The sequence below is a fragment of the Abramis brama genome (assembly GCF_963993115.1).
Source record: "Abramis brama genome assembly, chromosome: 22".
NCBI lineage: Eukaryota > Metazoa > Chordata > Actinopteri > Cypriniformes > Leuciscidae > Abramis > Abramis brama.
Genome location: NC_139984.1, coordinates 30,279,308 through 30,296,465, shown reverse-complemented (window position 1 = coordinate 30,296,465; position 17,158 = coordinate 30,279,308). Strand labels below are relative to the sequence as shown.

General features: G+C 36.2%; 2 protein-coding genes across 3 annotated transcripts in view; one reads left to right on the top strand and one right to left on the bottom strand.

The window, feature by feature from the left end:
- The window catches only part of LOC311072984 (uncharacterized protein), a 1,552,487-nt gene that overhangs the window by 1,307,207 nt on the left and 228,122 nt on the right, over positions 1-17,158 (top strand). The gene's annotated exons all lie outside the window — the stretch shown is intronic.
- znf341 (zinc finger protein 341) overlaps positions 1-17,158 on the bottom strand; it is a 30,819-nt gene that overhangs the window by 7,629 nt on the left and 6,032 nt on the right. The window contains exons 5-13 of one of the 2 annotated variants that reach the window (XM_084098304.1): positions 16,308-16,514; positions 14,784-14,958; positions 14,175-14,268; positions 12,610-12,815; positions 8,599-8,774; positions 5,235-5,443; positions 2,204-2,300; positions 1,109-1,241; positions 54-165 (exon numbers count right to left, since the gene is read on the bottom strand). In XM_084098304.1, coding sequence (XP_083954430.1) covers positions 54-165; positions 1,109-1,241; positions 2,204-2,300; positions 5,235-5,443; positions 8,599-8,774; positions 12,610-12,815; positions 14,175-14,268; positions 14,784-14,958; positions 16,308-16,514 — 1,409 coding nt within the window. The remainder of the gene's footprint in view (positions 1-53; positions 166-1,108; positions 1,242-2,203; positions 2,301-5,234; positions 5,444-8,598; positions 8,775-12,609; positions 12,816-14,174; positions 14,269-14,783; positions 14,959-16,307; positions 16,515-17,158) is intronic. The other variant, XM_084098305.1, reaches the window with a different exon arrangement.

Genomic DNA, 17,158 nt, shown 5'->3' with positions numbered 1-17,158 from the left:
CATGTTTGCATGCGACTGATGATCTCTGTGCCGATCTGACAGCTGTCACTCACCTGAAGGGACACTTGTACTTCTTGAAGGGTTCGTGAATCAGCATGTGCCTCTTCACTTTGTCCTTCCTGTTGAACGTGGCCTCGCAGACGGAGCATTTATACGGCTTCTCCCCTGCAGAACGAGAAAACCTCGCTTAACCTCACTGGAATTCATCAGATACTCCAGCAAAGCAGATTCATTCATTTACTTGTTTGTACACATGATTGGTCTACTCTGCTCTGATTGGTCAGATGACCCAGTCTGTTGTGATTGGTCTACTCTGCTCTGGTTGGTCAGATGACCCAGTCTGTTGTGATTGGTCTACTCTGCTCTGGTTGGTCAGATGACCCAGTCTGTTGCGATTGGTCTACTCTGCTCTGATTGGTCAGATGACTCAGTCTGTTGTGATTGGTCTACTCTGCTCTGGTTGGTCAGATGACCCAGTCTGTTGTGATTGGTCTACTCTGCTCTGGTTGGTCAGATGACCCAGTCTGTTGTGATTGGTCTACTCTGCTCTGGTTGGTCAGATGACCCAGTCTGTTGTGATTGGTCTACTCTGCTCTGATTGGTCAGATGACTCAGTCTGTTGTGATTGGTCTACTCTGCTCTGATTGGTCAGATGACCCAGTCTGTTGTGATTGGTCTACTCTGCTCTGATTGGTCAGATGACCCAGTCTGTTGTGATTGGTCTACTCTGCTCTGATTGGTCAGATGACCCAGTCTGTTGTGATTGGTCTACTCTGCTCTGATTGGTCAGATGACCCAGTCTGTTGTGATAAGTCTACTCTGCTCTGATTGGTCAGATAGCCCAGTCTGTTGTGATTAGTCTACTCTGCTCTGATTGGTCAGATAGCCCAGTCCGCTTACAGCTTATTGATCTTTGAAATCTGCAGACTTTTTACATTCACAAACAGCATTATTATTACACACTGCATGAAAGGTCATATCTGAAAAAGCATACTAGGGATAATTAATAATTTCTGATGCAATTCATATACAAATTATATAACTAGCTACATAACAATAAAACTGCATTAAAGAGTAAAGGACATTTCCACCAAATAAAGCGTCACACCTGAGTGGATCTGTGTGTGTAGTTTGAGGTAGTGCTCGGTTTTGAAGAACTTTTTACAGATCTGACACTTGAATTTGCCGCCGACGCCGTGAGTGGAGAGATGCCTCCGGAAATACCTCTCGCACGGAAACACCTGCGACATACAAACACACTGACATCGATTCTCCAGTCTTCAGTGTGATTCTGTTCACAGAAACGTTCAGCTATTGTGGACTAAATCTTAAACTAAAACTATTCAAAGTCGTTAACTGATATAAAGCTAAAATGAAATAAAACAGGTATATTAGATAAAAAACTTAAACTTAAAAAACTAAATGAAAATTTGAAATGTTGCCTTTGCAACTAACTAAAATCATTTAAGCTGAAGTACTAAAATTACTAAAAATGAAATAAAAATAAACTAAAAATAATAATAAAAATGACAAAAGCACATAACAAAACAAAAAATTAAACTAAAATTAAAACAAAAACTGAAATCATCAAAATAAAAGCTAATTCAAAACAATAATAAATACTAGTTTAATACTAAAAGTATTAAAATAATTTTCGTTAATTTAAATAAAACTGAAATATAATATGTATATTGAAAAACTTAAAAGTACAGAAAATTACTAAAAATAAAATAAAATGTTAAAAAAAGCTAATTCAAAGTATTAATAAAAACTATAACAGTGTATGAATAATACTAAAACTATTACAAAGAATTGTCTTTACCTAAAATAAAGCTGAAATAAAATATGAATATTAGATTAAAAAAACATAAGTATTAAAATTACTAAAATGAACTGAAATAAAATAAATTATAAATAAATAGAAATATTCAAAAAATAATAATATAAAACTTAAAACTGAAGTAATAATATTACTAAAACAAACTGAAATGAAATTAATTAAAAAATAAATAGAAATATTCACACACAAAAAAACAATATAAAACTTAAATTGAAGTATTAAAATTACTAAAACAAACTGAAATAAAATAAATTAAAAATAAATAGAAATATTAAAATATATAAGAGCAACGGCACATAACATAATTACAAAAGACTTTAGATAAAATGAAGATGAAAACTGTAACTGTAGTATATAGAGTACCTTCATGCAGTGTGGACAGGGGTAGTTGTGTGTGGCGTTCAGCAGATGCTGTTCCAGAGCTTCTTGAGTGGAGTATTTACTCTGACACTTCATACATCTGAACACAAAAACAACCAGTTCAAACAGGAGCAGTTGAAGATCTGAGTTCAAACCCGTTCAACCTGAACTATCATCACTGCTGTCGCCATATTTGCTGAATGAAATTTCATACCCATTTTTATTAACTAACATTAATGCTATAAGAACATATTACTCATTGTTAGTTCATGGTAATTAATACAAAATGAGGCTGTATTGTAAAGTGTTACCAGTTATTTTGATAAGTGCATTAAAGCTGATACATACACATATTCTTATTTTATGAAAAAACTACATGATGGAATGTTTTTATTGAAACTCAAATTATGCACTGAGAAAAAAAAAAAAGATTTTCTTCCTCAGCATTTTCATCTTGTTTTCAAGTATCTAAACATTCTTAAATCAAGATTTACCTGAGAAGAAAAATTAGATATTAGTCTTGTTTTCTGAAAAATCCAAATGAAGTGAGTTTGTGCTTAAAACAAGAACAAATATCTGCCAATGGGCTCAGAAATATAAACTCGTTTTCTCTTTGAGTTTAGTGGATTTTTCTGACACCATTGGCAGATTTTTGTTCTCGGTTTAAGCACAAACTCTCTTAAAGGGGACATATCATGCTAAATCCACTTTTTTAGCCCTTAAATGCATTTTGTTGTATATTTGGAGTGTTTAGAAGTACAGAAAATTTGAAATTATTCTCTTCAGGTGCTTCGTTGATATCTTTATATTCTGTTTTGGTCATATTTTTCAACCTGTTCCGATTTTTCTGTTTTCTATGACGTTTTTTGAACTATTACGTCACAGTATTTGCAGCGGAACTGCCAAATAAGGACATTGACTTCCGGCCCACCACTTCGAGCAATCCGCCATTTTTATTTCTCGCTGCAATTTTGTAGTCCAAGCTAAAGGATGCAGAAGTTACGAGAGGGTAAGTTAAAATGTTCGGTTGTTGGATGTAGTAACCCACACGCTTCAATACACCGTTTAATGTAGATGAACTGCCGCGCTTGTGACAGGGCGCATGTTTAACTGAAAGAACGAGCAGAGAGAGAGACCCGGTCACGCGCGCTCACTCCCTCTCTTCAGAGCCAGGCGAAAGTGTAAACAAGACATCACCGTCTCCAAACTAGACGCTGTCTTGCTCTCTCTCCCTCGCACATATTAATCAAAATAAATCGACACGGTGGTAAAAGGTCGGAAGACCAAAGTTTCATGTGTAAATACAGTAACACACCATTGCGATACATCCATATGAAGACATTGTTCTACAGGTTCGTCGTCTTCATTTCCATCTCGCTCTGGCTCGAACATGTAAGGCTGGCTGGACAAGTCTTCCGTTGTTGACATTTTGTTAATAACGTGTGAATAAAACGTTTCTGTGCCACTAGATAATCGTATCTCTGCTATCAAACTACAAAAATGGCCGAACGGGGTGGAGTTGAACCGAGTGTCACCGCTACAACCTGGAGAGGGGGCGGGGTATGAAGTGTCTCAATTGTTTTTAAAGAGACCGCACCAAAACGAGTTGCTCTCAGACGCACATCAGAAAAGGGGTAGAAAAGAGGCCTGTGGAGCTATAATAATGAGGAATTCAGACCCAAGCATTGCAGTTCCGCTTTATATAGACTACAAATGTATGATTTATATGTAAAAAGGAACGATTTAAAAGCATGATATGTCTCCTTTAATGCCGGGTTCAGACAAAACTATATTCATGTCTGTTATGATTCTCACTTTGTCAGATTATGTGATTTGGTGTATCATGGACAAGAAACATCCAAGATAGCGAATGCCATCTGGCCCAGTTGTGGCCCACATCTCCCACATTCTTCTATGACGAATGAGGGCAATGACTCAACCTGAGTGTGGCTGGCAATAGCATACATAACCGGGCCACATCTGGGCCACACACAGCAAGCCACAACTCACACTAAAACCAGCTTGATGTGTGTGGCCTATGTGACCTTTGCCGCTGCCAGAATTGAGCCAAATGTGCCATAGATGGCCCAGATGAGGCCCTAATATTAATATCTGGGAAGGTGTACCTAACTATGGCTGCCAGAAAGCTGTGAACAGAAGAGCTTCTGTGCTCCTATTGGTCAAAGCCATCATGAAGGGAAGAAATTAGCTAAGCATGCTAATCTTTCTGTCGGGACGTTGTGAAGCATTGCAGACGCCTCCACTATGACACACTAGACGACCAAAGATATCCTGCGATAATTCATCATGATCATCTCACAGTGTGTTTGCTGCCACGACCTACAGCTACTGACTAGCCAATAAAAATGCAACATGAAATTGCGTATTGATCCACGAAATATGACGCTAAAGAGTAAAACTACTTTCCTCAAGCTCCATTTTGCAAGATTGGCGTGCCAAGTTGGCCTTCTTTCTCTAGCCATGACTGCGTCCATATTCCCACGTCCTATTTTTCATCGCACATTAAAACCACAATTGCCAAAGTGCGATTCATCCGGCTTTATTTGTTTAACACTAGCGCATGCTACTGATGTTTTATTCTTCTATACTAACCTACGATTCAATAGGTGCCATCATCTTACAGTCAACATACATGTCGTACCCAAGGTTATTAGATCCATGTCGTATGATGCGATTTGTAATGATTTTATATGATTGGCGAAATCGCACAGGCACGAGAATCACCACGACACCCAACGTCAAGCGGATCGTGCCCACATCGGGCTGATATCGTGAAGTCTGAACCTGGCAAAAGTTTTTATTTATTTATTTTTTAGAAAACAAGACTAGTCATTTCAAGGAAATGTATCTTGATTTAAAGTCCCCCTGTGGTGTAAATCAAGCTTTTAATGTTGTTTATGTGTCTATGTGGTGTTTTTAATATGCTTTAACACAAACCATGTGTAAATTCATAAGTACTGTGCAGTGTGTTCCTGATTCCTGCTGGTGTTGTGTTGCTGTGAGCGTGTCTGACCTGTAGTAGTTGGTCTCCTTGCGCTGGTTCTGTTGCGGACAGAAGCTGTGTGAGTACTGGTGAAGGCCGAGCTCGAAGAGCGACGGGAAGACTTTACTGCACTGGTGACAGCGGTACGTCAGGTGCTCCTGGTGTGTGTGGATGTGCTCCAGAAACTGATCCAGCTTCTGGAAGGTCTGAGAGCAGCTCTTCACCACACAGCGGTACACCTGCACAACAACAACATGCGCTTAGAGTAACTTTATCCGTCCATAGGGTTGGGAATCGAAAATCCGTTCCAATTCTGGAATTGAATACTTGTTATAAAATTTAATTTTTAATTCCTCTTATCGATTCCTTTGTGAGCATTTCAATATGACTTTAAACAATTCAAGCGCAAGACGACTCGCGCGCAGTTTTCTGTGCTGAACACATGAGTAACAGTATATTGTGCAGCTCTTAAAGTGACAGCAGCCTAATATTCCTGCTGCCGTCTCTATAAACACACTGATCAAACTACAACAGACAAAGAGAAAATTCACTTGTTTTACACTGAATAACTGTATTTTAGGGCTGTCAAAAGATGAATCGCGATTAATCGCATCCAAAATAAAAGTTTGTGTTTAAATAATATATGTGAGTGTACTGTGTATAATTAAATTTGTATCTAGAAATACACACACATGCATGTATATATTTAAGAAAAATGTGTTATTTATATATAAAAAATTATATTTATATATAATATAAATTATATATAAATATATACAGTATATGTATGCAAATATTTCTTAAATATATACATGCATGTGTGTGTATTTATATATACAAAATAATTATACACAGTACACTCACATAATTATTTAAACACAAACTTTTATTTTGGATGCGATTAATCGCGATTAATCTTTTGACAGCCCTACTATATTTGTAATGTATATTTTATTTATAAAGTGCAGTTTTAATTAACATTTGATTACAGTTTCTGTACATAATCATCTTAAAACACTGTTTATTTTAATCGTATCTTTGTTCAGTTGTATCTATTTTTTGCGATTGCTATTTTTTTATTTGTTCTTTTTTAATTACTGAGTGCTTGTCTTTAAGAATGCTTGAAATTAGTTAAGCTAGTTGTTTTTCTGTGGTATTTTTAATCCACAGGCAGAAGTTCCTTGAGTAAGTGTTCTTTAGCCTGTTGATTTGTGTTCATGATATTCAGCTACAATTAAATGTTTAGCAATAAGACTAAATGTGAATTAGTATATAGGAATCGATAAGCAGAATCGAAATCGGGAATCGTTAAAATTCAAACGACACCCAAACCTCTCCGTCCATTACTTAGACGGTGTAAAACATTAAACCACACTTGATTTTTACATGACATTTGGGGCTGGGTAAATCTGCGATGAAAGATGCGATTTCATATTTTTAGAGAGCTTCTATGTCTTGTTTTTCTGTAAAAAATATTGGTTACACTTTGCACTTTAAATATTTTAGTTACCATGAACTAACAATGAACAGAACTTGTAAAGCATTTATTAATATTAGTTCATGTTAATTTTAACATTTAATAATAATTGCTCTTTAATCTGTTGAACTTCAACTGACATGACTGGATTTTGATAAACCAACATTAACAGAAAATTAATAAATACTGTAACAAATGTATTGCTCATTGTTAGTTAATGCATTCATTGAGATTAACTAATGAAATAAACGTGTAAAGTAAAATGTTTTCTGAGAATACATCTTTAGTTGTTTGTTTTTTCCTAAATACAAATTATTCATTTTAAGTATTAACATCAGTAGACATTACAAAATAATGGGTTAGGGTTAGTATATATACATATATATATATATATATATATATATATGTATAAATATATTTTTTATATTTAATATATATAAAAAAATTCGCTCACTAAGGCTGCATTTAGTTGACCAAAAATACGGTAGAAATTGTAAAATATTATACACTGTAAAAAATTATCGTAATTTTAACGGTAAAAGACGCTACAGTAAAAAACTGTTAATTGGTTAACAGAAAGTTTCCGTTCTATACGGTGAATAACTGTGATAGATCTAATGGTACATTTAATTTAAAATACCGTTAAATTTAGTTTTTGAAAGTGAAAAAGAACAACTCATTGTATAATTTACAGTGACATTCCCACAATTCCCTGCGTGACACTTCACATTTGATCTATTTTTGTTAAAATAACTATGTTTCTTTATAGTTTTCTTAGTTTGTTCTAATCAGTTATGTACATTAGGGTTTTATGTTACATTTAATGTTGTTAAATTAATGTTTATTGCATTTTTAAAATTTCATGTGTGTTACCATGATGGTGTTTAATGTTTGTGTGAATGACACTGTGCAGCTTCTATTATATTAGTATTAAACATTTTGAGGAAGAGCTGCTTGTGATGAGCTTTGATTGATCATGTGACTCTCATCAATGCTGTGATTGGTGGTTATCAGTGTATTACAATGGTACAAAACAGATATTAATACTTCAATAGGACGTTAAATTCACATTATATCAGATAATGAATTACGGTTTATTACTGTAAATTTTAAGTTAAGTCTGTAAAACCAATAACGTTGCTACCGTATTTTTGACGGTAAAGTACTGGCAACCACAGCTGCCGGTTTTTTACCGTAAAAATAACAGTTTAATTTTTTACAGTGTAACAATTTAAAATAACTTTTCTATGGGAATATATTGTAAAATGTAATTTATTCCTGTGATCAAAGCTGAATTTCCAGCATCATTACTCCAGTCTTCAGAGTCACATGAACCTTCAGAAATCATTCTAATGTGATGATTTGATGCTCAAGAAACATTTATGATTATTATCAGTGTTGAAAACAGTTTGCTGCTTCATATTTCAGTAGAAACATTTGTTTTCATGATTCTTTGAAGAACAGAAAGGCCAAAAGAACAGCATTTATTTGAAATAGAATCTTTTGTAACAGTATAAATGTCTTTTTGATCAATTTAATGCATCCTTGCTGAATAAAAGTATTAATTTCTTCCGAAAAAAATCTTACTGACCCCAAACTTTTAATGCTAGAGAACAGTATATTTTTAAAAGCATCCTTAAAACAAGATAAATTTACCTGAAAAGCAAAACTGTCTTAGATATGCTAATAACAAGTTTTCAGAGAATACACCTTTAGTTGTTTGTTAATCCTCAGTAGATTTCTGCTGAAAGCATAAAAATGCTATAATAAGGTTAGAAAAAATAATATCTTATGCATTTTTGCTTCTCAAGTTAAATCATCTAATTTTCAATGGAAAAGTGTAATGTTTTGCAGTGTAAATTTGGTTGATATTTAATATTTTGACCTGTCTGTAATTGTAATTGACAGATGTGGTACCTGCTCGTTTTTGTGCTGGGTCATGTGGGACTTCAGCTGGAAGTATGTGCTGAACTTGTCCGAGCAGAACTGGCACTGATACGAGCTGTCGATGAGGATGATCTGCTTGTTCGCGTTCGTCCCGTCGCTCTGCTTCTCCTCCGTCTCCTGGACCTCAGTGTCCGGCTCTTCGATGGCTAAAGACCAGGCCAGACTTTATATCATTTCAGAGCACTGGGTATTGACACAAATCTAACGATTCCATTCACAAAGTTACGATTCAATCCCGATCGCTATTTAATTTGATTCTGTATCAATTCATTTGGATGTACAGTCAAACCAAAATGTATTCAGACACCTTCAACATTTCTCACATTATCACAGTTTATTCGCTATAGTTTAGAAAATGGTAATAAAATATGAGTTATGAAATCAGTTGATATTTCAGTGGTTTTGTCCGTCCTTCTGTTAGACTGTCTCACTGATGAATTATGATGAATATCTGTCAGCTGTTAAATTTAACTACACAATTACATAATACCAGTTTAGCTCAACCAATCACCAAGCAATGCTTCATTTTGTTCAGTCTGTGTGTAAAAAGAGTATTAGCAATTAAAGAAAACACACTTCAGCAAAACATGATCAGCTCAAAGTGTCTGAATCCTTTTTGGTCCCAAATTTGTATAAATGATAGTGGTAGTCACTGTATGAAGAATTATTGGGTATAATATGTCACAGTTTACTATATATATGTCTCAGTTTACTCAGTTTACTTTATTTTGCCCTTCTCACTAACATAAATGAACTATAGTGTCCTGCACACACTAGTAAAAAAATATCAAAAATTATATCTGGTGTCTGAATAATTTTTGGTTTGACTGTACATCAGGTACAGTAAAGTGAATTTGGAAGCTAAGCCTTTGTTTCATATCAAAAAAGCACAATGTTTATTGCATTTTATTAGATAGTAGGTGCATTTAAGATCATGTTCAGTGAAGTTTTGTTCACACATCAAATGAAAACATGCAAGGTTCTCTCAAAGTTATAAACAAACTTTAACGTTAGCTCAAAGTTATCTGGGTAGAGTTGTTGCACCAGCCATTCGTAAGCTCTGACTTTAAAGTCCCCCTGTGGTGAAAATCCAGCTTTTAATGTTGTTTGTCTTAATACGCTTTAATACAAACCATGTGTAAATTCATAAGTCGACAGCATTGCTGAGTATTTTCAACCAAAGACAGTCTCAAAAACACGCTTTGAAATCGCTGGTGTTTCTGACGTCACAAACTACCTTGTAACCAATCAGATCAACGTGTGATCGTCAACCAGTGGATCTCTGAGCTGAGTGAGTGGAGGCGGGGCTCATTTGCATATTCATAGAACCGCGTATACTAAATTTTCAAGGAAAAAACATAATGTATAATTTTGGTGATCAAAGATGAGTTTTAAGGGATAGGGTTGACTACAGGGGGACTTTAAGCAAAAAATCTCAAATGGAGATTGATAAACTCCAGCTTACTTGTTTTTTTCCCTCCTCTTTTTATTTGGAAAAAAAAACAAAGAGATTTTGATAAAGTTTTGATTTTTTAACTACATTTTAGTCTCGTCTTGTTTCTTCAACGATATTGCATGTTGATATAGTCACAGTTATCGTTTAATGACGGTATCGTCTTGTTAACATCTCATCTTAGTCATGGAAGAGTCGTCAAAGAACATTTTTCGTTATAGATTTCGTTGACGAAATTGACATTAGTCCTGCCCATATGTTGCCCGCCCACAAATAACTAAAACTTATTGGAAATAGATCAAAAGATCAGTTTTAAGAGATAAAATGATTGACTACAGGGGGACTTTAACTGGGAACACTTCCCATATATCCTGATGTACTCGTTACATCATAAGAAGAAAGGCGTCTATGCTGATATTAGTCTCTCTGTTTATCCCGAGGTTTACCGCATCAGATCCAAATCTGATGAAGGACCTGCGCCTGGACACACTCACACACACACACACACTCCAGATCTGATGAAGGACCTGCGTCTGGACACACTCACACACACACACACACACACACACACACACACACACACACACACACACTCCAGATCTGATGAAGGACCTGCGTCTGGACACACACACACACACACTCCAGATCTGATGAAGGACCTGCGTCTGGACACACTCACACACTCACACACACACACACACTCACACACACACTCCAGATCTGATGAAGGACCTGCGCCTGGACACACACACACACACACACACTCCAGATCTGATGGACATGCGCCTGGACACACACACACACACACACACTCCAGATCTGATGAAGGACCTGCGTCTGGACACACTCTCACACACACACACACACACACACTCACTCCAGATCTGATGAAGGACCTGCGTCTGGACACACTCACACACACACACACACTCACACACACACTCCAGATCTGATGAAGGACCTGCGCCTGGACACACACACACACACACACACTCCAGATCTGATGGACCTGCGCCTGGACACACTCTCACACACACACTCCAGATCTGATGAAGGACCTGCGTCTGGACACACTCTCACACACACACACACACACACACACTCACACACACACTCCAGATCTGATGAAGGACCTGCGTCTGGACACACTCACACACACACACACACTCACACACACACTCCAGATCTGATGAAGGACCTGCGCCTGGACACACACACACACACACACACTCCAGATCTGATGAAGGACCTGCGCCTGGACACACACACACACACACACTCCAGATCTGATGGACCTGTGCCTGGACACACTCTCACACACACACTCCAGATCTGATGAAGGACCTGCGTCTGGACACACTCTCACACACACTCACACACACACTCACACACACACTCCAGATCTGATGAAGGACCTGCGTCTGGACACACTCACACACACACACACACTCACACACACACTCCAGATCTGATGAAGGACCTGCGCCTGGACACACACACACACACACACACACACTCCAGATCTGATGGACCTGCGCCTGGACACACAGACACACTCCAGATCTGATGGACCTGCGCCTGGACACACACACACACTCCAGATCTGATGGACCTGCGCCTGGACACACACACACACTCCAGATCTGATGGACCTGCGCCTGGACACACACACACACTCCAGATCTGATGGACCTGCGCCTGGACACACACACACACTCCAGATCTGATGGACCTGCGCCTGGACACACACACACACTCCAGATCTGATGGACCTGCGCCTGGACACACACACACACTCCAGATCTGATGGACCTGCGCCTGGACACACACACACACTCCAGATCTGATGGACCTGCGCCTGGACACGACGACAACGCAGTCCTGAAGTGTCAACTAAAATAAATGTTGTCCAAATGATTCCAGTTCACATTGATATGCAGAAGCGACAAAAAATTCTGTATTATGAATTTTTAAGGCCAGACAAGTAATTAGTTGAGGTCAATATGTAAAGAAAGACACACACCTGCGCACATTTATATTCAAACGCGCACACCTATAGACTAGACGCGTAATACGCATGTGTACACCATCAGCATTCTCACAGATTCACGTTTTTGAAGTTTACACGGACATGATAACATTTTTCAACATGTTCCACCGCTTGCACCTGGGAACCTGTTTCAGGGTTTGCGTTCTCGATCCGCCAGAAACTGTTGTTGTGCGGATGAGCGGCCGGAGCGCGCTAATGGTGTCGTGTTAGCGGCCCCTACGTTAATAACTAATGATCTTTGCAACGGAAGTGAATCAATCAAAACTAACTTTAGCTGGGCAATAACTTTATTCTAGAGCTGCTGTAAAGCCAAACCAATCTCTGTTACTGTAATTTCCTATTATCACTGTAAAGCCGCTTTGAAACAGTTCACACTGTTAAAAGCGCTGTATAAATGAAGGTGAATTGACTTTAAATTGGAACATAAAGTCCACACTAGAGGCTTAGTAGCTCTGTGGACTGGCTGGTCTCATCTCACCTTGCTCGTGCTCCTCTTCCTCCGTCGGCTGTGAGTTTTGGTGGTTGTTGAGAGGAAGCACACGGACAGTGATGGGCATCCTAGAGGCGGTGCTGTGAACCCCAGCGGGCCAAACCTTGTGCGTCTGCATGTGTTTCTTCACGTTAGACTTCTGAGCAAAGGCTCGGCCGCACACGATACACTGAAACGGCTTCTCACCCGTGTGACTGCAGAGAGGACGAGGACAGCGTCACTGCGGCTCTGTTTATGTTCACGGGGTTTAGCATCAAAACATTTCAATTTCATGCCATTAAAGGGTTAATTAACCCAAAAATGTAAACTCTCTCAGTAATTACTCTCCCTCATGTTGTTCCAACCCCGTAAGACTTTCGTTCATCTTCAGAACACAAATTGAGATATTTTTGATTCTTTTTCTAGGCTTCTAAATATCTGCCGGCCCAGAAAGTTAGTAAAGACTTTGTTTAAAATAGTCCAAGTGACTACAGTGGCTCAACCTTAAGTTTATCAAGTGACTTTTTTATTTGTGCACATTTGATACATACCTAGGAACCTTTTGCACGCACTGGTTTCTCGTAGGAGCGGTCGGAGTGGGAACTACATCCGGTTCACGGAAGCTAATATTTTGGTTTGCAAAATCCGCATATCAAGGGCGCAAATGTGGAGAAATTGCCCAAAATGAGTTAAGTTGTGCTAAGATAAAAATATGTACCAGCTTATTGATTGCTTCTATAGCTATGTTATTCATATAGACTTCATGTGACGAATATTTTTTACGTACTTTGTAGATTTCTGTTTGTAGCAAATTCGCGACATTGGTCCATAACGGCTGGATTGTGCTATAATTGCTACATATAATAATGCTGTATTTAGATGGTTTCAGGCAAAACATTTTTTTTTTTTCACAAAAAATAGCATGTTAGGATATAACACTATAAGAATATATAATGTATGCACTGGAGAAACAAGGAAAGAGTTAAACAGAGTGTAACATAGAATGTATAAAAACTACTGTCAATGTTAGGGAGTAGGAGAGTGTTTTGTTTCTTGCTGTTGTCAAGATTCATTAATTTGTCAATTAAAGTTTATAAGTTCTAACAACTTTGTGCCATGAATAAAATCTACATACCTGAGATGGGAAAATGTGTTTTATTAATTTTACCATTTTGTAAAAAAAATTACCCTAAATGCCTGTTGTCGCTAATTTGCAACATACCTAAATTTATATCTTTTCTATATGGTATAGACAAATTAACAATCTCAACTTAATTTAGCATCAGCTTGGAGCCAGAAACACACATAATATACATTTTTTTATTTAATTGTAAATAAATTCAGGCGTCAAGGGGTTAACAATGTCTTTACTAACTTTCTATAGCAGCCTATGGAGGAGTGAGACAGCTCTCAGATTTCATCAAAAATATCTTAATTTGTGTTCCTAAGATGAACGAAATACGGGGTTGGAACAACATGAGAGTGAGTAATTACTGACAGAATTTTCATTTTTGGGTGAACTAACCCTTTAATATCATGATTTTTAGACCCCTGATATAAATCGTATCACTTACCTTCTTATGTGCTGCTGGAGGTCAAAGTTCTTGGTAAACACTTTGTCACAGTAATTGCACTTGAGCTTCTGGGCTTTTCCTTTGGTTTGTCCTGCTGGAACAAAATAAGGTTGTTTTTACTTCTAAATAAAGCAGTCATGTCACAAATTTCCTTCAATGGATGTTCCTGCAATTGTAAGTTGCTTAGTATACAAAAGTTTGGGGTTGGTGAGTATTATTTATGTTTTTTTAACTCTTCTGCTCACCAAGGCTGCATTTATTTGACCATACAGTAATTAAAATAAAAAAAAATCATTAGAATGTAAAATAGCTGCTTTCTATGAGCATATATGTTAAACTGTAATTTATTCCTGTGATCAAAGCTGAATTTTCATTATTCCAGTCTTCAGAGTCACATGATCATTCAGAAATCGTTCTAATATGACTAATTCTGATTAATATGACTATTTATTTGAAATAGACATCTTTACTAACATAATACATGTCTTTACTGTCACTTTTGATCAATTTAATGCATCCTTGCTGAATAAAAAAAAAAAAACTCTTGCTTATTGAAATACATATTGTATATTTCAGCAGGTTTGCTGGTGTAAATGATGTGTAAATTACCATCCTGTGTTTTCTTGGAGGTTCTGGCTCTCTTAGGGATGATAACCTTGTCGTATTCGCCCAGCTCGGAGAGGTTTGTGCTGATGGTGCAGCTCTTGTTTTTGGCGGTGTGTTTTCCTGGACTGTAAACCGGAGCGGCGCTGAACACCTGGCCCTCCACACACTGACTGGGGATCTGTCACAGCAGGTCATTAATGCTCAACAATCACTTAAACCTGCATCAGTGTGTATAGAATATAAATATATATATATACATTTTTTTTTTTTTTTTTACAAAATGTTTTATTTATATATATATATATATATATATATATATATATATATATATATATATATATATGCATATTTGTTTTTATTTATTAACCAGACATGGCCTTGGTTTATTAATAATAATTCATCTTTATTTATATGCAACACCTATTTAAAGCTGTTCACAAATACTTTTAGAGAGAATATAAATATTAGTGCTGTCAAATCGATTAATCACGATTAATCACATCTAAAAAATGTGTATAAGTACACATATATATATGTGTGTGTGTGTGTGTGTGTGTATGTATGTATATATATATATATATATATATATATATATATATATATATATATATATATATATATATATATATATATATATTTACAAACTTTTGTTAGATGTGATTAATGGCGATTAATCAATTTGACAGCACTAAAATTTACTTACAAAGGCATACTTTTATTTTCAACCAGTGTTGTTTTTGTTAAGTAAAACAAAAATTATTAAAAGAAATTACAATTTTAATTGAAATAAAGCTAATAATAATACCATAAAATAAAAATATACATGAAAAACTTAAATTAAAAATGTTGCAAATAATGTTACTGTGCTACAATTACAAAACTAAAATGAAATAAATTAAAGCTAAATAGAGTTAAAAACAAACACTATTAGCAGTGCTGTTATTGTTAACTAACACTTAAAACTTTAAAAAATAGTTTTCATTAATTAAATAGAGCTGGCAAAAGTCAGTATTAGATGAAAAACCTCAAATTAAAAAACATGAGAAAGTTATGTTAAATGTTTTCTATGCAAATAACTGAAATAAAAAAGTTGAAGTACTAAAATGACTAAAACTGAAATAAAATAAATTAAAGCTAAACCAATATTAAAAAACAAAAGCACATATAATTACTAAACCTTAATATAAAATTAAAATGGAAACGGGAAATATAAAATAAAATCAGATTCAAAATAATTAAGTAATACCAAAATAAATAACACTTCCTACATAACAAAATGACTAAACTTACAATAAAGAAGCTAAAAGCTAATTCAAAATATTAATAAATTATATAATAGTGTATAAATAATACTAAAAATAACACTGTTTACATTAATAATCTAGGTAATGATAATATTCAGAACACGAAACAGGGTAAATTATATTAGTTTAGATTTTACAATCTCTGTCAAACTGTCAAAAAAGCTGAATCTCGCTATTTTAATCCTGGTGAAATTAGCATTAGATTAGTGAGCGTGCGCTGTACCTGAATGGACTGAAAGGACTGAAGCCCCAGTGCGGGCCCCTCCGCAGTACCGGCTCCGGCCATAGAGGGCAGTGTGCTGTACACCTGCACCACTGAGTTACTGTGGCTGGAGGACACCTGTGAGGAGAGGGGCGTGGCCTGTGTGGGGGGGAGGGGCTGATGATGGTGCTGGAGGTACGAGGATCCCGCGTGCATGCTGAGATTGCTCTGAAAAACACCAGGTCAAAGGTCAACATTTCATTTATCCAATCGAGTGTGCAACAGTCGGGTTCCGGTGTGGTGAAGTGTCGAGTCCCAGCAAACTTAATGTAATCAATCAAAGTTTAATTCATGTAATAATCTTTTATTTTTATCCTGATTATTTATATAAAGCGAGAGAAATTGCATTTTTAGGTATGTTTTGCAACATTGTTAATTGTTATTAAGCAATAAGGCATAATATATATATTTTTTAATTACAACCATGTCATGTCAAAATTAATTATTTTCACTGTTATCGAAGTTTTTTATCGAAAAATATCATAGATGGTGAAAAAAAAACGTTATCTCTAATAATTTCGGAAAGCTGTATGCTATGCTACTATCTAAGCTAACTAAAAAAAACACTAAGAACGAGAAATGTTTAATTTCACAATCTATAACTTAAAAGACATTATTGGTCATTATAACACAGTTCAAACGACTTATATAATAAAGAGTAATCTGATTTATAATCAGGCACTACAGCGATTACCCATAAATTGTGCTCTGAACCAATTGCATTGCTTGGGTCCTAAGCTGGGGCTCATCTCTTCACCACACCGGAGGCAAAAACTCTTGATTACCTCTTATAACTTATAAAGCTTTACAGA